At 34.5% G+C, this 25,901-nt stretch overlaps 4 protein-coding genes across 4 annotated transcripts; 1 reads left to right on the forward strand and 3 right to left on the reverse strand.

Annotated features, from left to right (window-relative positions):
* Window positions 1-2,766: 2,766 nt before the first annotated feature.
* Window positions 2,767-8,911, reverse strand: LOC101205635 (probable methyltransferase PMT13). Its single transcript, XM_004133831.3, has 7 exons — window positions 8,194-8,911; window positions 6,638-6,841; window positions 6,330-6,540; window positions 5,685-5,946; window positions 5,205-5,579; window positions 4,492-4,587; window positions 2,767-3,492 (listed from the first exon to the last, which is right to left on the reverse strand). Exons 1-7 carry the CDS (start codon window positions 8,614-8,616, stop codon window positions 3,282-3,284), a joined length of 1,782 nt encoding a protein of 593 aa, XP_004133879.1. The 5' UTR covers window positions 8,617-8,911; the 3' UTR covers window positions 2,767-3,281.
* A 798-nt stretch (window positions 8,912-9,709) lies between these two features.
* Window positions 9,710-14,094, reverse strand: LOC101205870 (COP9 signalosome complex subunit 1). The gene is made up of 6 exons (XM_004133832.3): window positions 13,527-14,094; window positions 12,972-13,292; window positions 12,535-12,651; window positions 12,349-12,434; window positions 11,839-12,073; window positions 9,710-10,250 (listed from the first exon to the last, which is right to left on the reverse strand). Exons 1-6 carry the CDS (start codon window positions 13,938-13,940, stop codon window positions 10,071-10,073), a joined length of 1,353 nt encoding a protein of 450 aa, XP_004133880.1. The 5' UTR covers window positions 13,941-14,094; the 3' UTR covers window positions 9,710-10,070.
* Window positions 14,095-15,965: 1,871 nt separating this feature from the next.
* LOC101206103 (plant UBX domain-containing protein 9) lies at window positions 15,966-20,276 on the forward strand. The gene is made up of 10 exons (XM_004133833.3): window positions 15,966-16,123; window positions 16,727-16,788; window positions 16,933-17,320; window positions 17,429-17,509; window positions 17,592-17,690; window positions 17,794-17,856; window positions 18,057-18,275; window positions 18,954-19,097; window positions 19,640-19,696; window positions 19,907-20,276. Exons 1-10 carry the CDS (start codon window positions 16,040-16,042, stop codon window positions 20,012-20,014), a joined length of 1,305 nt encoding a protein of 434 aa, XP_004133881.1. The 5' UTR covers window positions 15,966-16,039; the 3' UTR covers window positions 20,015-20,276.
* Window positions 20,277-20,551: 275 nt separating this feature from the next.
* LOC101206343 (probable methyltransferase PMT16) lies at window positions 20,552-24,873 on the reverse strand. Its single transcript, XM_031882467.1, has 6 exons — window positions 23,864-24,873; window positions 22,425-22,635; window positions 22,017-22,314; window positions 21,311-21,703; window positions 21,115-21,192; window positions 20,552-21,029 (listed from the first exon to the last, which is right to left on the reverse strand). The coding sequence occupies exons 1-6, from the start codon at window positions 24,533-24,535 to the stop codon at window positions 20,774-20,776; spliced, it is 1,908 nt and encodes a 635-aa protein (XP_031738327.1). The 5' UTR covers window positions 24,536-24,873; the 3' UTR covers window positions 20,552-20,773.
* Window positions 24,874-25,901: the final 1,028 nt, after the last annotated feature.

Genomic DNA, 25,901 nt, shown 5'->3' on the forward strand with positions numbered 1-25,901 from the left:
GAAGATGATGAATCAATTTGTCAGTTTTCAGTCAACGCGGCTGAAACAACAACTAAACAATAATCCTTCAAATTAATACTAATAATAATTAATCAAACTTTAACTCTTTCTTGAATATGTAAAAGATTAAAATCCAAATAAAATTTTGACACTTTCGTTATAATATAGCATAATAAACTAAAATATTTACTACATGTTGTAAAATTCTGTATTCAAAAGTCTATAAATGTTTATCGTTATGACTAATAGAATTATATTAGTGTTATTTTTTAGATGTTTTGTCAAATTCGTTATTTTTTACCATTTTTCTAAAATTTACTATTTTCTAATATTAATTGATTTTCTTTTCTTTTTTCGAAGGTATTTGGGAATATAATTGAGGAGACAAAATAAAATGATAAGTTGTAATCCAAAAATTTGCTGGTTTTCGTTTATGTAGTTATGTTTTGTATTTATGTATGGTTGTTTATACGTTACGAATGATCTTGTAATGAATTTATTACAAATCTTAACGTATTGATGTCGTACGTGTATGCGACAAAAAGTTCATCGTACAATTTCGACAAACACAAAGATTAAAAGATTCTTTTCTTTTTTAATGGATAAAAAGTTACTTACACATTTTTTTTATAAAGGAAATTCAATAAATCTTTTTCATGACATTTGCAATCTTACCTTCTTGAAAAAAACGTGTTCCAAATTTTGGACAAATTTCAAAAGTAAAGTCAAGTTTTTATTATATATAAACAAAACAAAACTAGTTCTTAATTTTGGAATATAACTTATTTCTTCGAATTATGACAAGTCCAGTAATGATCTTCACAATGATATGATATTATCCACTTTTAGTATACACTCATTATTTTACCTTTGTTTTTCTTATAAAAAGTCTCATATAGAGATAGTTGTTTACACTTATACATCTATGATCGTTCCATTTCCTAACTCATTTGAGTCATAGTGTGTAGGTTTAGCCCACGTTTTTGTCTCCTTTTTCAGTTGAGTCATCTTTGACTTCTCCAAATGTACATTTGAGTCCAAAATTACCCCTAACAAGCGATATGTTGATTTCAAGAATTGTTTAAAATGTCATGTTGCTTAATAAAATGAAAAAGGAAAAATCTTTTAACAACAAATATTAAGGTCAAGATTTAAATTTGTTTTCTCATAATGTCGTAATAATACTTTGATATATATTAAACATAATCTATCTTAATGAATCATATCAAATTGTCTAATCATAACTTGTCAATTATTAAATTTTACTCTTAGTTTTTATAAATATTTTGATATCTTTTTTTATATAAATGGTGAGAAGGTATATGAATGGTGTTCAAGATGTACTAAGTATTTCTTGTAAAATAAATATTGGTATTGGTAATACACAACTTCAAATCACAAATGTTGAAAGTATGTAAGTTGATTGGAGGGAGTATTCATTGTCGCACATATCCATTCGAAGAAAAAAATATATTGAAAAGTAATTCAAAGAAGACTTGTGTTTTGTTTAAAAAATATTCGTGTTTTGTATCATCAACACTGATAAAAATACATATTTTTTTAAGGGTATTTTAAGTACAACTTAGAAAATTCTAAAGGCATTCAAATCCAAAACCTTTTATCATAAGTACAACTTAAAAAATTCTAAAGGAATTCAAATCCAAAACTTGTTATCCTCGAGAGTATAAAGATATACCCGTTAAACTTAACTAAACTCAAGTAATGTTGACAAATAAATATTAATTTTCAAGTCATTGTTTTTAGTTGACAATTGTATGAAGTTCTGGTTCTTTAGTAAAATAATGGAATGATTTTAAGGAAAAGGAGGTGGATCAACACTTTGCTATCCAAATTTCATTATTCTCAATTTATATGCACAACATCTTTTTAAAAAATTTGTTCATCCAATAACGTAACTTATGGTTTGTTCGCTCACCATTAGTTTTCCCAAATCTTTCCAGAAGTTTGTAAAAATAGCAAAAAAAAAAAAAAAATACTTATGATAATAGAGACATGTCACCTACATTTTCTAAATTGTAAAAATAGCATATTATTGTCTAACTACCATTTCATAGCATCAATTACGAGTCATGTTTGCCAAATTTGCAACATGTAAAGAAAGAGGTGATATGAGTTGTTCTTTTTTTAAAAAAAAATTGTCATCTAATGCAATTTTCGTAAAAAAAAAATAGGTAACAACAAAAGTTTTTTTTTTCAACACTCATACCTAAAAACAATTAGACTATTGTAAAAATTTGAGAAAAACCATTCTTATTCTAAGAAAAAACGGAATAGTTAAGAAAGGAGTTTGATTCGTACCCAATGTGATATTGGAATTTCAAACTTGTATTTAAACAACTTAATCAAACATTCAATAGACTAATTAATTTGAAAACTTGTTTGATATTGTAGACCCATCAAATTCTAGACACTTAACCTAGCTATTAAACACTGAATTAAGAATTAATTACCGATTAGCTATTATATATGTTTCAAACTTTTTCAAAAAAAGGTTTCAAAGGAAGACGTTTCATGTTAGTTTTGATCTTTCTATTTTTTGAGAACATTTGTGAAGATAAAAAAAAAAGAGGAAAAGAGATTGTATAGCATTAAATTGGACACATACCTTATGCCAATCATCCATATATTCCCCAATGTATGTGTGTAGAGAGCTTAAAACACAAATCTCTACACTTTGCTCTGCAAATATTTCTACCAAACAAAACTGTATACACAACATTAAAGATATATATATAAACAAATGTATAAAGAGTAAAGACCATTAATAATGAGAAATATAAATAGAGATAGGATTTTATAGGGGTGGATTCTGGTAAATTATACATGTACATGATCAAATATATAAAGAACACCTCACATGTGGAATTCTTTATTTGGATTACCTCCATTTTCCACCATGAACACTTTATGTTACCAAAAGTCCCCCTATAGATAAAGTTACTGCAAAGAGAGGGATAACAAAAAAAGGAAAAAATATAGCAAATACAAGAAGTTGACAATGGTGATGATAAGAAGAAGAAAGAGGCATAAACTTAGCTGCTAACCTTTTTTTGAAATGTTAAGAAACTAAAACAAAGAATATTTGGAAACTTCTCGGATAATAAACCTGCATGCTTCTTTTCCATTTTCTTTTTGTGCTTTCTTGACCTTCTAATTTTTCACTACTATGTTGGCTTCAAAAATTATGGATCAACAAAAGGGAATACCTGCCTTCCTTCATTTGGGATAAGATAATTCAGCCTCTATCATCATTTGAATGTTCAAGGTAGTTTCCAAAAGTTTTTTGTTGCAACAAGAATTTTTTCTCTTCCTTGTGATCCAGGTTCTTTTTCATGTACTGTGGCGGTCCATCTGATTGCTCGAGCTATGCGGCTTACCCTTTCGATAGCTTCAGGATTGTCCCTAATCACTACAGTTCCTTCAGGACGCAAGAAACGGTCCATTTCGACCATTAGATCAACAAGGTTACACCTGCAGGGAGCAAAAATATATTCATTTTCTTAGGATAAGAAAGATGCCCATGAATATCCAAGTAATGGAAAATATGATCATCTTCCTTTTAAGTTTACTTGTAGTTTTCTCTTTACAATTTTATGTAGTTCTTTTCACTATACAAGATATAGAAAAAAAATTGAAGTAAACGCCCACAATTTCATCTGGAGGTCATACAAATGAAAGTATTATAATAGATAAGCTTTCATGGGGAGAGGGCAATAATTCAAATTAAATTACTCTTCTGACTTTCTTTGTTGTAGACTTGTAGTTAGTGAACTGTGTAGATTATAACATTTTGAACCGTTCAAATTCAATTTATTAGCTCTTCATTTTAAAGTTTAACTTTTTTCTCAAGTACAATTGGGGTGGGGGTTTCAAACCAAGAATCTCTTGGTTTTTTGTACATTTAGATGTCAGTTGATGTTGAGCTAAGCTTTTGTTGGCTCAATTTTAAAGTTATAACTTAAAAGGCTTGTTTGGTAATCATTTGATCTTCTATTTTTTGTTTTTGAAATTTAATTAAGCCTACAAAGTAATCTATGTGTTAATTTCTATGTTTTGTTGTCTACATGTTAGGAGTGTTTTCAAAATCATCAAAACCAAAACTTGAAAACTAAAAACAGCGCTTCTCAAAAACTTGTTTTTGTAGGTGTCAATTGGCTATGAATCCAGATGTTCACATAAAAGAATTAAAAACTATGAGTAGGAAATTGTGAGAAAACATGCCTAATTTTCAAAGACTAAAAACAAAAAATCAGATTTTGGTCCCTAAACTCTTTCCCTTAAAATAAAAAACTCCAAATATATCAATACTATTCATCAGATTACTTTTGGATCCTAGGATTAATTTAGTCCTAGATAATATTCTTGGGTTTCGTGCCAATGCCAATCATTTTCAAAGCTTTAGCAGAATGTGAAATAACTGAGAAGATCTAAACAAAGTATATACTGATGGCTGAAAATAAAAATACGTACCTACTCTTATCTGAACCTGGATAATTAACGAGGGATTCAATTCCAGATACGTGGATAAAATCATAAGAACGCGGATATGTTGAGAAAGGCTCGCACCTGAAACCATCCAATATTAGTCCATCTATATAAAGAAAATGCATTTAACACTTCCTAGTTATGAAGGTACCTGCATAGCATACTGGCTCTCAAAAGGGAAAAATAATAATAATAATACTTTTGAAGTGGCTGCCTAAAAATTTAAATATATATAATTAAAAGACAATGTTCTAACTTTTAAGCATTCAAGAGAGTGAGGTTCAGTTAATCCCGAAGAAGATCACTAATCTGTTTCACTATCATTTTCCCGGTAATTATTAATATTTCCAAATATCTATGCCATTGAGCAGGCCCTCATCAAAATCACAAAAAGAATAGAAACGAGAAAGAACAAGACAACGTTGGCTAAATCATTTATTTTCCCATTCTGTTGACAATAAATTTTACCGCCTTGGACTTAGACTAATAGTTAAACGCTAACCTTCCAAATTTTTGTCCTTGCAAGTAGAAAAGGTATAATAAAAAATATGACTTGACTAGCTCCACTAGAAAACTGGTCGGTAAAGTTCAAAAGCATTTTGTTTGATGCTTGTAAAGATAGACGAGGAAAATTAGGAACAATAGAGGACAGAAGTAGGCCCACGTTAAAGAACTAAAGCAATTAATATGAAACTCACCAGTCATGATAGACTCCAATTAAGCCTCTGTCATATATTGCAGCCAAAGTGGATGGCTTGTGAGAAGGAACAACATTCATCACCCAAACTGGATCAGATTTTATGGCTGCAGCAAAGCCTCCAAAAAATGCATTCATATCCATCACATTGCGTACTGCTGGGGTCCCCAGCTTCAGTTTTAAAGATTTTTTGTAATAAGCGACCCTCCTTTCCCACCGCCGAGAGTCAGCATTGAACACATCAAGACCATTTTTCACAACTCCAGCTCTTGGAGGAGCTTTTGCTAGCCTATCCGGCCACTTTGGAATTGTCCCAACAGCGAACTCGTCCTTGGCAGAAGACGTCCTACTTACGCATCTATTTAATTTCACATACCTACAAAAATACAAAACTCATATCAAAGAACTTATTAATGGATCAGTATGAATTTTCCATACATCAATAAGTCAAGTTCAAAACAGGCTTTCCAACAGTAATTACCATGCACGATTTGGATCATCAGATTCATTGCACAATTCAAGACCAAATTCATTTTGATTAGGAAGACATGAATCTCCGACAGGCTTTTTCCAGATGACAGTATTTCCATCCACAGCAATTAACTCGTAACATAAAGCTCTTGCAACACTCTGAAGATCTGCCCATTCTTTGTCTTGTTTCGGCCATTGTACAGGGGGTCCAGATATAACCAAAAACCCCCCTGGGCGAAGTAGACGATCAACTTCAATGAAATATGTTGCATCTGCAAAACCATATAGTTTTATGATTAAAAAAAAACTATACCTTGTAATGTCGTTGTGTACAATTCACTTCAAGTTTAAAAGCCAAACTATATAACTGAAATATATGATAATTTTAAGTCAACTTCCACAGGACCTCCAACTCCTCAGTATTATCTAAATCAATTGTGAATAAAAGCAAAAGAATCTTAATACTCTTTATTGGCTATGAATCAGGCTGTTATACATATAATATAGGTTTATTTTTTCAGGGAAAGAAAAACACCCCGAACCTTACGTTGATTCAGTTATAATTATAAAAAAGAATATTAACATCCCTATGAGCTCACAAAAACACAATCCAGTTGCATTTAATTCAAGCAGAATAAGGTCATTAAAAACTCACTGTATGCAGTAAATGGAATCAAACAACGTGAACAATGCACCAAATCAAACGAGAATGCTGGAAAAGGGAGTTTCCGAGTTCCAAGCATGGCAACAAATGCTGGAACCCCCCTTTCCAAAGCAAATTGTATCTGTGCTTTATGTGAATCTCTTGGAGCAAATGACACAGTCAGAATGTCCTCGGCAAGCATATACCCTCCAAAACTGGCTACCTGCAAAGAGCATCAAATTTGTGATCTGTTTATTAAAACTAAAACAGGAAACAAAATTTCAACATGGGCGCAGTAAGGAAAAAAGGATTGCTCTTACCCCACAGCCCATATCAAGCGCAGTTCTCAGAATGCCACCCTTTGTAGGAATATATTGTCCAAGTTTCTCGATATATTGCACTGCACCATCTGGAAACATGGTACCACCCCCTGGAAAAATGAAATGTGGACCTTCCTGTTTCATCCATCCTTGATGTCCTTTCCTGTCAGCAATCTTGTTGTGAGGCATGTTGCTGTGCCATATCTGCATAGCACATGTAAATAGACAGTACTTAAAGAAGAATGATCATAGCACTTGATGAGAACTTGATACTACACTCAGGTACCATTTTATGTTTGAAAGGAACAAAAGACCAGTCAAGATAATATCAAATACACATATTTGTTCTTTGACGTTTGATACTAACCAAGGTGCAACTTGGAAACATGATTTTTTTTTTCCTTTGGCATGGAGGTGGTGGGAAGTTATTTGTGCATGTTTTCCCGTCAGACAGAGGGAAATAAGCTAAGTGTAAGGAACAATATCCTTTATGCGCTGTTCACATATTTCAGCTTCGGCAGGGCTCATCAGAAAATTTAACTGAAGTTTTCTTCTTCACTGGAAGCATCAATATTATTTTCTTCTTAATGACAAATTGACAAGTAAGATAAGAATTGCCTAGAACCAGACATAATCTATTTCTTTTAATATTAGTCATTACTTCATTTCTTAATTTCCTTTTCTTTCCTGAAACTGTATACTTACAGATATTAATTCAATTCAAGAACATCGTAATCTAGATCTAAATTTGTGGGGAAAAGAACAAAAACGGCAACCGAGAGTCTCTTTAGTCTCAATCCATAGCTTTATCAAATCACAAATACAAGCTAGTATATGCTTCGAGATGTTAAGGATTTTATTAAAGCCAACCTTGATCTCCTCCCACACATCAAATCAGAGACAAAATCTTGGAACCAAAACAAACACACTCCAAACACTAGAAAAACATTGATAACCTGCCACAAAATACAAAATACAGATGGCTCTCAATATTTTTCCTACTTCAGCCCCCATCCCTACTCGGCTCAAACCCAAATATATATATACATATATTTAAAATAGTTGAAAACTCATGGTGGAACACAAGTTATAAGTCACAGTTAATAATCTATCCCTGACTTCTTAGTCCAGGAATTATCAGATGAATATCAATCTTCTTTCTTCCTCACCCACAGTCCCCTTAGCCATCTTAAGCGCATAATAGTGATCTGCAGTTCCAAGTAAGCTATGTGTGGTTATCCAATCAATCAGGTAGCGAACTACCCATGACTTACCCATGACATTCAAATGTACTAATTTACAAATTTTCATCCGGTTACCTCCAAGAATGAAGCACTTCACAGTTCATATCCAAACTGTTGCTAATTCATCGATTTCCTACTTAAGTCGTTCACACTCAGTGGAAGCATAGCACACAATAAGCTAATTACGCCTTGGAAATTGCAAGTTATTCTAATCTTAGAAACGGAAGTTCCAACTCTTTGTTAAGCAGGAATCATAAAACTAAAGATCTCACAATTTTTCAAACAAAGCAAGAATTAGAGAAACCGCCATACCTTGTGCAAGCTCTCCGGCCATTGGACAGGTATCTTATACCCATCGGGCGGTGGAATTAAGCAGAGCGGCGTCTCATAAGGTAGCGGACAATGTCTCTCCCTATAGTAATTCATCTCCCTACTCAATTGGCTATTTCGCCTTGGATCCTCACAAGGCATGTGATCCACAGCCTCGGCAGGGCAAGCTTCAATAGCCTGCTTCTGCCCTGCCTCAACCAACTCCATAATCCGCTGACGCTGCCCTGGATCAGCATTCGAAAGCAACAAAGTCTGTCGACCAGAAGCAGCAAGCGAGTCACCAAGACGAGTAAAAACGAGAAGAAAGAACAATAACACCAAACCAAAAAACGCCGCGGAAACAATATCAAGGAGACGCCATTGCCGCCCGTTTCTCTTGGAAGCCGGCAAGTTAACGTGACCCATGGTGAAAGCAATCTGGATCTGATATCAATGGAACATGTGAGGAAGAAAAGTGGAGGTATGATCGGTTATATAGCCAAATCTAAGTCCAATGAAAACTGAAAATGGATAGATTCAGCTCAAATTGAAGCGGAAGAACACGAGAATTAAGTTGAAATGGAATGGGAGAAGAGATTGAAAGCAATTGGAGAAGAAGATTAAGGATGAGTTTGAAGTGGGAATCCACAGTCGAGTCCGAATCTCACTCCCCTTGGAGAGCTTCGATGGTTTAGAGAGACAATGGTCTTACTCTCAATATTTAATGGGCTATGTCATCTTCATAACATTATTATTATTATTATTTATGTTGAGAAATTTTGGGAAAGAAAAATTAATTAATGTTTTGCAAAACTATTTCATAGGTTATATAATTTTAGATTTTTAGTCAAACATTAAACATGATTTACAATTAGATAGTTGTTATTTATTTTTAATACCGTTGAAAGCAAGAAACTTTATGAAAATTCAATCTCGACTATATTACTACTTTTTGCTTATCGTTTCGAGGTGTTTTGTCTTAACTAGTGGCTGCTCGACGTCTAGACAAATTGAGGTTTTAAAAACCTTTTTATTGGAGGGGTGAGATTAGGTGTTTGATAATACAACTTTCAAATGAATGAATAGATTTAAGAGATGGAATATTTTTGAAGTCTTACGAAAAATTGCAAGTGATATTTTAGGTTAAAATAGAACATGTATTCAAACCTTAAACCTAAAGTTATGGAATTGTAATATAGTATAGATTTAAAATTATCAGATTTAACTTCGAAGACCGTAAGCAAAAACCACATGCAACTTCTAACAAGTTACAAATAGAAGTACGTCTTCTTTCATTGCAAGCTACAATCGCTCAAGTAAGAAACAAAAGTTTTGTTACTAGTAGAAGAGTTCGAACAATAAATGTTTGTCATTAAAAGTAACGCATATCAATCAAGAACATAGTTTCAAACAATAATAAGACGACACCTTATAATATGGAACTTTCAAATCTTTATTGGTTATTAACTTACACAGATCTATAAGAGAAATTCTCTAGAGAAATTGAATGGGTTGAGGATTGTAAAAGAGAGAAAACAATGAAGAAATTCTCATTACTTTGCAAATTCAACTCACAGCCAAAGTCAGAAACATGGTGTGTCCTTGGAATCTGTAAGGAAAAACTGGAAGAATCAATAACTCCAACTCAGAAAAATTAAGTATTTACAAAACAAGCAGTTATGTGTAATTGTTGCATGAATTCCTTCTACCTCTTCTTGCTTTTTTAACAATCCACCACCTCACATCCAACTTCCAATTTCAATTTAAGTCTCTTTGACTCTCTCTCTCGCTCTCTATGCAAACGGTACTCATGGCCAAAGCAATGAAAGCCAATCAAGGAGAGAAACAAGGGGGGTGTACAGCCCAATTATTAAAAAATATCAAATTTTTCTAGATCCCCCTCGTTGGTTATAGTCATGCTTGATAAGATTTGCTCTCAGTAGCATCGATCGGACTTCGCGGTCGAACTCGCTTCCGGACTGTAAGACCCTTTGGAAGGTTGCATTCCTCTGATCCGCATGCCGTGCGTAAAGAATTTTATTGTGTGAGTCAATTCTTGCCTGCATTCCATTGGAAATAGTTAAATGATACACTATTATCGATTTGAATATTTGTTCAGTACCTCACAAAAATTCATTGGATACAAAGTGTGTTACACGACAAACATCATTAAGTCGATAAAAGCTGGTTAGGAAAGGTACAGATATGGAAAGATAGAGAGGTAGTGGTAGATTAATTGCATCTAGGAGTTGGGGCAAGCCAATAACTTTTGAAGCGCCAAAAGGCAAAGAGAAGAGGAGGGAAGTTCCGGACTTGAGAACAGCTTCCAACAATTGAGAAACCATAAATGAGGCCCATTTGATTGTTGTTTGTTTGTTTTTTGAGGAAAGTTAAGCATATAAACCCTGCTTTCACTCTTAGGTTTCTTTAAGTTGTTATCTAGTCTTTGAGAACGTTTTCACAATACAAGTTATGAAAACTAGAAGAAAGAAAGAACAAAACAAAAAATTAAATTCGTTTGATAACCATTCTGTTTCTAAAAACCTGTGCCTAGTTACTTACAATTTCTACAGCGTGATTTTCACCATTCTTATAAACTAATTCCTAACCTAAATAAAAGAAATAATTGTGAGTTTTTTAAAACTACTGTTTATAAGTTTATAAAATTTGGCTTAGATTTTAAGAACTTTTTCTAAAATATAGCTAACAAAATAAATAAATACATTGTTGAAATTAGTATTTATAAGCTACAATTTCAATAGCAAAATAGTTGTCTAACAAGGAGCTAAATAATATTCTTTTATACCTCGCACTTAGCTAGTGAGTCAGAATCAATTCCCTCGGATTTCTAGCTCAGTTTAGATATCCATAATTTTCAACCTTTTCCGGGCTGGACTTGGGTAAACCGATGATTTGGGCAATGGTTAGTGAAAACTTTGGTCAATTTTCTACCTTTGGTCTTAATATTAATAATTTCCGCACTTTTAGGAAATTGAACTCCCCAAAATCAAATAGTTCAAATCCTTTGAATTATGAAGTCATAAAGCATTTAAGTGACCCTACTGTCATTTAAAATATGCCAAAATCACTTAAGTAGTTGATCGAATCCATCCTACCAAATTATGTGGTTAATAGGTTCGATGGTGCACTTTCCCTTAAAAAAATTTGCTCCCCAGTCCTGCTCTAAGGCCCAAACTTCGGAGACATCAGGAGTTATCACCCAAACATTCAAACATGAGACATCTAGGTAGGTGGTAGCAGTAGACAGAATATGTCCCTAAGCCAACCTTGGCGGCTAGGTTCAAGGGTGAAGCTGATTTGATCCGAGTTAATCAATAATCAGTTGCATGGTTTGTGGGGGTGGGTCTAACTGACTAAGATTTAGTCATCATCAAGATAATTTCAGGTAACCAGATATATCAGATGCAACTATGCAATTGTGAAAATAGCTGAAAGGAATGCATATTTCATTATCACGTGAACACATAAACCTAGTTACAAGTACACAGCAAGCAGTGGAATGGTTCCAAAACCTCGTAATAAATTCTCTGGCAGATTATAAATTTATCAATCCCTCACGAAACATTTCAAACAACAACAATATATAAAAATAAAAACAGAATAAAAAAAAGATGGTAGGAAAGAAACCTGGATTTGGTTATTAGTGATTAGTGTCTCAAGCTCTTTCTCAAGACCAGCCACACTTGTTTTAAAAGCATTGGCCATCATGTGGAGGTCAACAGACACAAATGGGAGTGTGTATTGGATGAGAGCCTTGTGACGTATTTGATCATAGAGTGTCTCAACATGGTCATGTAAATGAATGTCAAGCAATAAGTTAGGCTTAAGATTCCCAAGGTAGTCTAGGCATGATGCATAATGGCTGCAAAGAAAAATGAACATTTCATCATGAGAGGAAAAACAGACAAATAGATATCTTTCCGTACAAACTACTGAGGGTAATATAGGAGCATCAGAGCATACAAGGTAACCCGTATAAGCAATTACTAAAACATCTGAGGTATGTCTAGTCCAATTTATGATTTATGTTCATGAAATGATGGTTTCAGGTGATGTTATGTAACTAAGGCTAGAGATAGATGTCTTTGCAAAGATTAGTGACAACTGCTTATTACAATGTATAAAAACTCCACAAACCTTGAGTAGAAATCATTGATCAGCTCTCGGACTACAGGAACCAACTCTAAGAAATTTCGAAAGTTGACATTGTCTATAACTTTGGACTGCCAGATTAAAACAATTAGTCAGAAAAATAAGCAAGTCACTTGCCTTTCATTCCATAGGGAACATGATTAGCAGGAAAAAGAAACAAAGAATATGTGCCTTTAGCTCTGAGCGGTCAAAAGTTGCAAGTGCACAAAGACCACCATATGTTGCAACATCCTGAGGTGCAATCACTTCATTATAATGATTTCCTAGTTCAGGACCTGTCTCCAAAAACTGCAAATATAACAAGGAATCACATAATTGAAATGTAAAAGAAACCCCTTCAACACCACAATCAACGTTAATAGACGTTTAGCAGAACTCAAGTGCAAAATATAGATTAGATATTGGGATACAATAAAGAAAACCTATGATGATCGTGTTGTTTTTTACTCCAGATCAATACACAGACACAACTTATAAATGATATAAGATTAAAGCATGATCATATGCACTCTCCGTATGGGAACTTCCAAAGAAAGCTAGTTTTAAGAAGGTCGATATAATTCGAACAAACAGAACTACTGGATCATAATGTGCATACGAAAACAAACCTTGCGAGCAGCAAGTTTGTACTTCTTTGCTTCCAAGTGGGCCAATCCAGCAGCACAACGAAGCTTTGCACTAGTAATTGCATCAAGGGCCTCCGGGGTCTGTTCTGCTTTGCTGACATAACTCGTGACATGAGTAAACTGGCCCATCTCTATGCTGACAAGAATTGCGCTCATGCACATATGAATGATATGCTTTGATGTAGTACAATAATCACGCGTACGAACATAACTTTTAAAAGCATCACCAAGTGCACCGTGAGCATAATAAAAATCCCCAAAATCATTATATCCCATCCTTATACTTTCTTTTATCAAATTAGTCTGCAAAAAGTAACAACAGAAACAAATTAAAAACGGAAACCAGAAAATTCCTAAAGAAGTTGCTAACTATACAGCATCCAGATTTTCAAACGAATTGTTTTCCCTTTTTAGTACATAACTTCAATTCGAGCATTTGCTATGAAACTTGAGTTATAAACCCCTCTCGTTGACAAGAGAACAACAGCAGAATTACACTAATAGAAAGTGGGAAAGTTGAAATCAAACGTAATGTACCCTATACGCATTGAGCTCATTCTCAAGCTTATCTTTCCTCTGTTCAGCCCTCCGCTCAACCATCTCACACCAAGCGGCATCCATCCCATAGTTAGGCCCCAACCTACCGTCAATCTTCGGCACAACTTCCCTGAACAACAAAGCGTTCTCGCCCTTCTTAATCTCGTCGTAAGCCATGCGAAGCGCCTCGAGCTGCATCGTGTGGTTAGTCTCGGCGCCGCAGTGGTCAGCGATGAAGATAAGGCGAGTGATCTTGGTACGACCCGAGTAGAGACTAGCATAAGCTTCAATGTCGAGCTGTTCGCCAGTAATAATGGGTCTATTGCGGTTGTGGTCGTCGGAGGTAGTGCCGTTGGCGTGGATCTCGTCTTCGACCATCGTTGCGCTGCCAGAGGGCTCGTCCTCGCCTTGCATAGCGATGGGAAGATCGAAATCGGGAGAATTGAGAGGAAGAAATGGGAATTGGGGATGGAGAATTAGGGTTTACTGAGAGGGAAGAAGGTGAGCGTACTTGTGTGTGTGTGTGTTTCAGGAATGTGTGTGAGTTTCTCTCTCGCTTAAAATTTTTACACTCCTCTCTCCTTCCCACCACTCGGACTCCGAAGAGACGGGGAGATCCGATGCCACGTGCGATCCCGATCACTCTCACGTGTTCCTTAACGACGTCGTTTCCTTCTCCATTTTGTCCTTTTACACTTTTTCATTGCAAACAATAATTACATATCAATTTATAAAATTATTATATATACATACTCAATAATCGTCAAAAATAACAAATTTCACAAAATATTTAGCAAATATTTGATCAATAATAAACACTTATATGATTCTAATGAACACTGATATGATTCTATCAAAGGTATTAATAGCATACCACTCTAACAAATTAGTAGAAAATATGCTTAGTTTGTAGAAATTACAAACAAACAACTAAACATTTACCAAATGAGACGTTGCTTTAAATTCAACTCTTGTTTAGTTATAAACTAAAACAATAACTCCTATATTTTAAGGTATACATTTTTACACTACACTCGTTTGTTGTTTTTGTTGATAGAGGTTTTATAGATCAATAAAAATAATCTAAAATTGTAAGAAGTAAAACTTGAACTTTGATTTGTGATTTATAATGGTCTAAAGTATAAATTTAGCTATAAACTAGCTAATGACAATAGTGTTGTCAAACTTTATATATAAAGTTTAGGGAGCTATCTCGAGCCCCTGCGCTTGTACTAGTCACTAACAAATATCAACTTGTACTAGACTCATATAGCATTTATGTTAGTTTTTTATTTTAACTCACAAATTGTTTGACTATTCCTTTTTTTTTCTTTCGTATCATTGTGGTTTAAATAAATGTTATATGATATTTACTCTTAAAATGTCTTTAAATTTTGCAATCATCGTTCTTTTACTTTGTCACGAACCTTTCAAAACTACTATTAAAATAAAATCTGTTAGACTATGTGACAAAACTTATAATTTGTAACAAAGTATAATTCGTCGATTTGAAAACAAAGATAAAAATCAAAACAACACATTTCCTACAGGAAAAACAATTTAACTGTCAACTCAATTTTTAGAAGTCGTTCATTTACAAGAACACAAGTTCATATCAATATTTGATCGAAGGCTCATTTAATATAACCGTAAAATTGAAAATTCAATGTCAAAATGAGTTCATCTTAACAGTAATTGCATTATTTTTTATCCGAGAAATGGAAGATTCGATCACACATCTTCACGACCGTTGTACTAAAAAAACTCAAGATAACAACAAAGTATGATGATATTTTTTAGGGACATTTTTAAACATAATGAAATAACTAAAATATTTTTCAAACTCTAGCAATTTTTTTTATTATATTAATGATAGAAACTGATAACATTCTATTACTATCTATCAACGTTGCTAATATAAGCAAATCAATGTCTATTATTATCATAATGTGAAATTTTGTTATATATTGTAAATATTTGGTCAAATTTATTATTTTTGACAACTTTCATAATTTTTAATACACGTAAACATAAATACATTTTTAAGTAATTGTAGTTGATGACTATTTTAAGAATAATAATTAGAGATACAAGAACTTTAAAAAAATTATAAATATAGCAAAATTATTGATGATAATAGACTCGTATGGTCTATAAGATCCATAAATGATAGATCAATATTTGTAACATGAACTTTCGATGATAAACTTATATCATTCATGAAATTTAATAAATTTTACTATATTTATAAATTTTTTAAAATATTACTGCATACTTAATTAGTTTAACGGTAATTAGTTTAACGGTAAAGAGGAGGTAATGGAATTTCTCTCCTAGCTTTAACTTTCAATCAAAACAAAAGAAAGAAAACACACAACTAAAAAGGCGCGTAATCTCGAAGTTCGTATCTACATATTAACTAATATGTATATATATATCGTATCGCATTTTTCTTCCACCGTCCACCGAAAATCTCTTCTTGCCTCTTCCAATTCCCGAGACAATTCGGAGCAATGGTCCGCCCGGATCAAGAAGCCATCGAAACCTTCATGAGAATCACCGGAGCTTCCGAATCTCTCGCCCTCCGCAAGCTCGAGGTTCACTCTCCTTCCCTTTTCCCCTCACAATTCTCTTGCTCCAGTTCATAATTTTCCGATCTCTCTCTCTCTCTCTTTTTAATTTCGTTATCGTGGTCTATGTTCATCGTAATGTAGTCGATTAAGCCACATTCCACCGGCAGATATACTTCGTTGCGTTTTATTTTTGTTAATCGGCATTTTGTTTTAGTTATTTTCTTGTTTGGTGATCCATCGCTTTGATTTGAGAATCTGCGAGTGCAATGTGGTGAAATTTGGAAGCCAACGCTTGAATCACGAATTCATACGATGGGCATTTGGTTTTATGGCTTCGTCTCCATATCGTTTTTAATTTTTGTTCATTTCTTATTTCAATAATGGTTATTAGAGACTTTCATCGTTAAGACATCTTCCGTGTTTGTGTTATTAAAATATTTTTACATGACATATAGAATGTTGATCATTTGATTTCCTATGTTATCTTTATTGCATGCTTCATTTTATTCTCTAGACCTATAAAACATGTAACTTGAATGTGAGCGTAGAAAATTTAGCTGCTTGGACTTTTCACCTAAACTTATTCGAGCCAGTGTTCTAGTAATCTAACGTTATGGTCATGGGCAGGAATACAGAGGCAATGTCAATGCAGCAGTAAATTCTCATTTCAGTGAAGGGTACAATTTCAAGTATGTAGTTTCACATTATAAAATTTTAGAATTTTTCAGTCCCTACCCTCTTTTATTTTTATATAGCAATATGCTGGTTTTGTATGTTTAGTTGTACACAACGTTTATATCTTCTCTTTTCTCTGTTATGTTCTTCTTGCTCAGTCAATATGTTGCACCCACCTACCCAGAGAATAACTTCACTGATGCAAGTGGCGGGAGTCAAGGTGGACAATATGGCTTTTGGCCACTTCTTCGTGCTGCCAGAAGTTTCAGACCATCAAACCTTCTTGATCCAAATTATAGAAGAAATTTGTTTGACCAGATGCGTGGATATCCATCACCTGGCCTTCCTTCTTCTAATTCACATTCACAACCAGGAGGTATGGAGCGAATTCCTTCAGAGTTCAATAGCTTTCCTGCGCAACCATCTCATCAAGCATGGAGAACCAACTTCGAGGATGAAAACCCCACTTCATCATCCAGGAATCAAACAAGAGAGAGTGACACCGAGGATGAAATGCTTAGAGCTGCTATTGAGGCTTCAAAACAAGTTGAAACATTTGATCCATGCTTGCAAGCATTGATGGACATATATGCATGTTCTTGATCGTATGTTATATATATTTTCAAGTAACGTAATCTGCATATTCTGTTGCAGGATTCTGATCTCCAGCTCTTGCAAAGGCAACTTCAGCAGGAGGAGGAGGATCTTGCTCATGCAGTTTCCTTGTCGCTGAGAGTACTGTACTCCCCCTTTCTTAAAGAAAAAAAAAATGATAGTTTGATTCTTGTCCATACCTCAAAAGTTGAATTGACTTCAGATGGCTGAGCAAGAGAAAGCAGGCCGTGAGCTGATGGTAGAGAACAAAGATGAAGCTACAAGCATAGGAAGGAGAGAACCTAGCAACAGTGGACCAAAGGTATCACTGTTTTCATTTGTGGCCTTTGTGCTTTATATGCTTCTCGCTGAACTTTGATCTCCATTCCATTTCACTAAAATGATTTGTTCATCAAAATGCATAGGATTGCGAAGGGAGCACTAGTACTCATCACCAGCATGAACAAGGTGCTTCTTATCCTAAACAGGTAGTATGGTACATGTTTATCTCTTGACTTGTTACCCGTTATTGTCTGTGTGTGTGAGGCACACGCACACTCATGCACCAAACATTTATGACATTGACTTTCTACTTTATATTTTGAGAATATGTTTGGACGTCCAACTAACATGTCTTTCATATTTTTATGGGAACTTGATTCGTGTTGTTCTTTCCCTGAACTTAAAGTGGGATGGCATCACTTCCAACGAGTTAAGTGAATCAGTATTGCTCGAAGCTGCCTTTTTCAGGGGAGTTTCTGACAACTTCTCAGAGAAAAACTCTCTGCCTGCATCTCATTTGCAAAATGATAAAATTCAAGGCAAGAGTAAGGGCAGTGATATGCAACCTGTGCCGTGCTGTTCAATACCATCTTCATCGACACAGCCACCTCGACAACAACAAAAGGTTTGATCCTGTTTCCCATGGTTTAAGCTTCAAATAATTTGTGCCATATGTATTGTATGTGTACTGTGACATGTTGTGTGATGCCTGGGGATGATGAGTATTAAGCCTACCTTATGTTGAACCATGACTTTTAAAATGTCACTAATCTATTTTGTGATATATTTCTGGATTATTTTTATTTATTTCTTTTTTATAACTCATGCTCTCACCCTTCACTGGACTTCATGTTTTATTCTTACCTTTTTGTCCTAGAAAATAACAACAAAATTTTAATGGAAAAGTATTCAATTACGTTTCATGCTTGGTTTGGCATTGTTGATGTGCATTTGATGGTGATGGTGCCTAATGTGGTTCACTTACAGCCTTCACCAATTTATTTCTGGTCTTAAATTCTTAGGTAATATAGGACATTATCATTTTGAGCACAAAACATTCATTATATTTATCATAGCATGTGGATCCCTCCTTTGAAAAATTTATGCCTTCATAGACATATTCAAACTATTTTTATACTGAATATCATCCTTGTACTTTGAGTTCAGACATCATGATCATTTAAACCCACCCCTTTTCAATATATTGTAATAATGGATCAAACTTCTCTATCTATATTTGAAGAAAGCAAGTATTAACAATGAATTCTCATCCTTGAACCTCTGATTCGCTATGTTATGACAGGAGACAGTGAGAAGTTTAGCTGCTCAAGAAGCTCAATTTCCTCCTGAACCAGAAATAAATGATAAAAATTCAGTGACCCTTCTTCTTCGATTGCCAGATGGACACCGCCATGAACGACGCTTTCTCAAGTCTGACAAGCTTCAGGTAAAATTTCATGGATGCTCAGTAGGATTGCCAGAATTTTGTTTAGACTACATGTGTTTTTGTTCCTAATATTGCGATGTTTTTCAATTTACTCCCTTTTGTTTTGGCAATAATCATGCTGCTTGTTGGTGAATGTTTAAAATTGGTTTGTGATAACCTTACATTGCACAGTAATTAGTGAGTATATAGTTTGGAGGAGTTGTTTTTTTTCTTTCTTTCTAATTGATTATAACTCCTCATCCAAATTTGTTCGTATGATTTAGAGAAGGAACTAGGTTTCACATAAGAAAATTTTCTAATTTCTCTTCCAAATTCGCAAGTGGTAGAATAAATTTTTATTTTTCTTTTTCTTAAGTGGCTTAATTTACGTCTAAATTTTTGTTAACTACCATGCAATGAAAGGCTGAAAGCTTGTATTTCCAGTTTTAACCTCATCTTGGGGAGGGTACAGTTAAAGAATAATAAAATATGAAGGATTAAATTAAAAATTACATTTAGCCCTTTTTTCTCACTCAACTGACTTTGGTTTTTTTGTTTCGAAGCTTCTTTTCAACTTCATTGATGACAAACTAGCTATGAAGCCTGGCACATATAAAGTGGTAAGCTTGAAAGTTTTCTGCCCTTTATTCCTAAAACAGTTGCTAACTTGGTTGTCATTATCCTGCAGCGTCTTCAAATTTCAACCATGTCCTTTTACTTTTACTCTTTGTTTATAACATTTTAGCTTCCAAAGCCAAACGGAATGAACACATTCACAATGCCATCATGAATGATCGGTCTGAGTTTCACATTTAATTTTTGGTGAACAGGCAAGGCCATATCCGAGGTGTACTTTTGGAGTTGAAGATGGTTCGATGATGTTGAGAGATCTTGGCCTCACTGGCAAGCAAGAAGCCTTGTTTGTGGAGTTAATATAGTACATTTTGTACCAACTACTTTTGAATTGAGGCCAATAATTGAACTGATGGGTGCAATGCAGACAGGTGCTCAAGCTCCATCTAGATTATGTATATGAATAGTTGAAAACTATTGGTGTGTCAGTGGATAAAAGAAACAAGAGTTCTTTGAACAAGGGGTTGTTTAAGTGATCTTAATTTATCCTACTTGATGGATGATTCTGTTTAAATCAGTTGACTTGATTAAATTCTATTGCATGTCAGATCTGAAGTCTTGACAAAAGTTATTTGGTCCATGTCCCTGTTAGGGAAAATTTTCATGCAAAATTTCCATAATGCCTTTCATTCTTTATCATAAAAGAAATTTCAACGTTTGAGTTTTGTACTTAATACAGGTAACTGTGCCATTTGTACTACTAAACATCAAAGCTGTTCTCATCTCAACAGTCTCTCACTCTAAATTTCCAGCTCGTGGTAAAACGTTGACTTCAAGATTGGATGTGAATGTGATGGTTTAGGATCCGTTTGTAAGCATATTACAGATTTGTTTATTATTTATTTGTGTTTGAAAATGCTGTACTGATATTTCAACTTTGGTACCTCAATAGTTTTTCTCTTTAAAATAATTTCATACTGTGATACAACCTTCGAGAGCCCCTTCACAAAAAAAATGGGTATTGAAAAACAAAAAAATGAATTTATGATCAAGAGTTATTGACCCCAAAGATTAGAAAGGAAAAAAGGAACAGAATTTTGAATCAAGCATTGAGTGGGACACTGCTAACTCTCAGAAGATGTTTGCTTTTCTTGATTTTCTTCTTCAGTTGCAGATGCAGTCCAATACTGCTTGGTTGCCACCAATATCTTTTCTCTCTGATGGGGTCCTTTCTCATGGTCTGCGATTCGGCATTCCCATTGCATAGCCTCTGCAATGCTCTTGACTTCCACCAACACATCCACATCGTCTCTCAGGATCACGCTGCCTTGTGGCCGCAGAATCCTGTCCATTTCCAGCAGAATATCCTCCATTTCACATCTGCAATACAGGTATAGTTTCCTCATACGTTAGTTTCGAGCATTATACGAAAGAATACCATAATATGCATGGTCTAGCTTATTACCTGCCCTTGTACATACTGAAGACCGAATCACCATGTATGAAGTCATACGTTCGAGGATAAGTTGACATTGCCTCACACCTAAAGATAAGATCAACGAGTGTTTTCAATTCAAAGCGATTAAACGAACTATGAATCTAAACACTAATACAAGGTTGCTGTATTTGTGCAGTTAAGGACGCATTTTAGTTTTACATACCAATTTTGATATGTTCCAATAAGTCCCCGTTCGTAAATGACTCCAAGGGTGTTAAAATCTGCTTCGACAGGGACGATGTTCATGACCCACAGAGGATCATCAACGATGGCAGCTGCAAAACCACCCAAGAACGAGTTCATGTCAAGCAAATTGCGGTACCTCCCGGGCTCAGCAAGCTGGCCGTCCAAGGCCTTGTAATGTGCTACTCTCTTTCTCCATAACTCCGTGTTTTCAGTGAAGTTTTGAGGTGTGATTTGCTTTAAACTCCCACTGCTAATTCTTGGTGGAACAGATGTCAGTCTCTCTGGCCAATTGAGCAGCTGCCCACCAGCTGTTTCTTTTACATCAGACACTTCAGGAAGTGGGGTCAGACAAGGCTCCATTTTAGTGTACCTGCAATTAGACAGATAAGTATAAATACAAGGTAACAAGTATTTATTATGACGTAAAAGGATGGAAACTGTTCTCTTTTGTCTTCTTCTCCAAATGAGGAATTGAATTTCTGTTGTGATTCTTGGAAACAAAACCAAGCTTAGAATAAAGAAATAGCTGGTGAAAGAAGCAAAGAGCTCAACCCCCTTGAGAGCATCTTTTTGGATATCAAACTTTTTAATCACTTTGGTTTTGGTATCACTAGCAGACTCTGGATTTTAGGTTTGAATATATCTCTCTAAAGAAAAGAATCAAAGTGAAACAGGTTACGAACCATGCGATATCCGGGTCCTGTTCCTGGCAAAAGTTGGGGAATTTGAAAACTTTTCGATTCTTTTTACAGTGAATATGGTTGGTTGGTTTTTGCCAAATTGCAATATCATCCTTCTGCTTCAACTTTTTCCAGCAAAGACTCTTAGCCACAGCCTCGATTTTCGACTGCTCGGCTTGGAGATCCCCGGTCGTTCTGTTCCAACCTTTCCAGTGATTTTCCCAGTTTATCGGTGGCCCCGAAAGAACCCAATAGCCTCCAGGCCTTAGAATTCTATCAACTTCGATCAAGTACATCCCATCTGCCTCACATAGAAGATGAAATAGCTTAGGAATCAAAATGAATGAATGAGAAACGTACATGTTGTAGTTAGTACTTGGAACGGAAGAAATAAGCAGAAAAAAAAAATACCAGATTGAGCCCAGGGAATGAGACAACGAGAACAATGCGCCATGTCGAAGGCTCGAGACGGATAGGGGAGTCTGATGGAAGCAAGAACACCGATCAAAGCCGGAACTCCTCGCTCGAGTGCAAATTGAACTTGTGCTTCATGAGTGTCTCTAGGTGCAAATGACATAGTCACTATATTCCTTGACAATAAGTATGCTCCCCAACTTGCCACCTTATCAAACAACAACAAATCATTATTTCTTAATCTTAATGCAACGTTAGTAGTAGGGAAAACAGTTCAACAAAACTCGTTGACAGCATTATATTCATTTCTTCAAAGTTAGTCAAATTATTATTAACACGAGAGAGAAAATTACGAAAATAAATTGAGGAAATAGGTAAATTTTCAAAAAAACTAAGTTTCATTTTTTCTTTTCCAACTTAAGCTTTTATGGTCAACATATTTAATGCAGATTCCCTCTTTCCTTCTCAAATTCAACTATACCTTCCTCACTTACCAAATATATAAACATATACTGCCAATATTTTCCTTCAAATGTGAATAAAATTAATAAATGCTAAATAACAAAATATACTCAGTCCTACACTCCATCTCTACTTTAAATAAATATTAATATTGATACTTTTGTAGATATATATTTACATTTTTACCAATGTTTCAAAGACAAAACCATCACAATGTTTAATGAAAAAAATTAAGATATGAAATGAAATGGTGATGGGGAAATTCACCAATAACTCATTCATAATACTATCTAAAATTAATGCCTATTAGCTAGAATCACATGCATCCATCTTTACCCAATACATGAATATGCTCATAAAATTTTCCATATTTTAACAAATTTAATATTACTAATTTAAATTCAAATTAAAGTTCTCATTAAAATTGAAACTATTTACCAAATATAATAAAACCATTCCATTTTTTTTTTTTTCCACCTCATAATGATTTACAGATATTTTTCGATTTATATATATATAGAACTTCCCTATATATCCCTATCCCATATTCACCTAATGACGTGCGTGGCACTTTCCTATTGGTCGGTGCCGCTTTTCACGGACCTTAAACGTTAAATTAGTCACCGAATTGATTGTTATTATTATTAAAATAATAAGATTTTTTTAACAAATTATAATATATAATTGTCCTGAAAATAAAATAAAATATTATATATAAATTTAAATTTCAACCCTATGGAATGAAAAAGCAAGTCAAAAACAAGAAGTAACAAAGACAACAACTATGGTGCAAATGGATATTATCTTTTCTTTTAAAAAATCCAATTAAATTTTCCTTATTAATGAAAAGTCTCATTTATTCCCATTGAGGGAATTTTTAAAATGTATGAAAAATAAATCAATTTTACGGAATTAATTTTCAGTCAAGTGGCCGGTTTAAACCGGATGGTTTAAATCCAAAAACCGTTACGTACCCCACAGCCGGTGTCAACGGCGGTTCTAATGGATCCGTCGGCGAGATTGATCAACTTTCCAATATCGTCAATATAGGCATCGGCGCCACGAGGAAACATAGTACCGCCACCGGGAAATCTGAACCGGTCATTCTCGAACCGGACCCAATTCTGATTCTTCTTCTCCACTGTCAATTCCTTATGCGGAACATTCGAAAACCATGCGAAATCCCGACTCTCCGGCCATCGGAACGGCACCTTGTAACCGGCTGGCGCCGGAACGCGGCACTTCAGAATCTCTCCGGCCTCCGGGCAGTGCCTCTCTCTGTAAATCAATCTGTCCCTATCGAATTTGAGCGACCTTTCTCGGTCTTCGCAGGGAGTGTATTCATAAAGCTTCGAATCGCACGGCGGGAAGTTAGGGCGACGCGCCTTCTGGACAACCGGGAGGTCAGCGGCCGTGTGATGGGCGGCGAAATCAAGGTCGATGACGGTTGTAGCCGTGGAATTTTCGATGGTGGCCGCAACGGTGGATGCTGTACATGCGTAATTTCCGCCGGCGAAGATGAGGGATTTTCCGATGGATTGTTGCCAAACGCCAACAAGGTAAAAGACGGCACAAAGTATCGCAACCAAAGTAATTGTATAGAGATTTAGCCTACCGGGTTTGAATGAAAAATTATTCACCGCCATTGGAAAGTTCAAGAATCAGGGATTAACAGAGCAACAGAACTAGACCCCAAGAAACAGAGCCTCTTTCTCTCTCTCACTCTATGAATTTAATTTCATTGGAAGAGAAAGAGAGAGAGAAATAAAGAGATTCAAAGAAAAGAAGAAGCAGAAGGTTGAAGAAAATGGTATGGAGATTTGGACTTTTTAAAGGGAAGGTGACGACCGAGGAATTCAAGAACAGGGGAAGGAGAGAAAGAAAGCAAGAGGATGGCGGCGCATGAGGAACACGCGCGGAAGCGCCGCCGTTGATGGCGGAGATAGAGAGAGAAAAAAAGATTAGAATTCTTTTTAAAGGAATTTTGTGGATTTACTTTCTAAGTTGTAAGGAAATTGATTTATTAATTTGTTGTAAAAAATGAAAAAAACAAATATTTATGGATGAATATCCTTTGTTTTTTTCTTAATTAGTATGGAAGTTCTTGTTCTTGAAATTCGAGATTTTTGTGCACATACTTTTAAATCAGTCCTTATTCGATTACGACGTCGTATTCTTGGTTTCTTCCATTTTGTTCCCCAATATTTACAAATTTAATCCATTCATTTCTATTTTCCAAGCAGAGAGTTTCAAAGTTTATTTAATCTATTAGTAACCTTCGAAATTCGTATTCTTACATATTTAATTATTTATGGGTCATTTACTATTACGAGATGTAATAATATTTTCTGATTTCACAACAAAAACAGTATTTTATTTTAATATAGTTAAGTATATAATTTATTTAGTCTATCCCTCCCATCACACAATTAATACTACTTAAATATTAAAAAGCACATAGAATACATGTTTTCTCATGAACAAACAATCATTTACGATTACACTCTGCACAAACTTTAAGCTATGGAGAATGACAAGGAAAAACCTAATACCTTTTGAAAAGCATACGACAAAGTTTTACCTATACTAATTACATCTTAAATCTAACTCTAGTGAATCTAGTAAAATCACATACCCTTTAAACCTGTAATAATATCATTACAATAAACATATGAATATATAGTAAAAGAAAAAAAAAAAAGCTAAGACACATGTCAGTAATACCAAACGATCTAACTGGTCAGTGTATAGTTTTCATGAACACAAATATGGTTAAATAAGAGCACACCAAATAACTTTGTAGAATGCGTATTGAAGTGGGAAATAGATTCAATATTTGGTGTGATGGGATGTTGAGGTGGAAATATGGAAAATAAAATATTGGGTTTTATTTTTAGTTAGTAAAAAAAAGGATTAAAATGAAAAAAAAAAAAAAAAAAAAAAGGCAAAGAAAGAAAGAAAGAAAGAAAAGAATTGGTTGGTTGGTTGCATGAGAATTGTGTAATAGATGAG

This window comes from Cucumis sativus, chromosome 3, assembly GCF_000004075.3.
Source record: "Cucumis sativus cultivar 9930 chromosome 3, Cucumber_9930_V3, whole genome shotgun sequence".
Classification (NCBI taxonomy): Eukaryota; Viridiplantae; Streptophyta; class Magnoliopsida; order Cucurbitales; family Cucurbitaceae; genus Cucumis; species Cucumis sativus.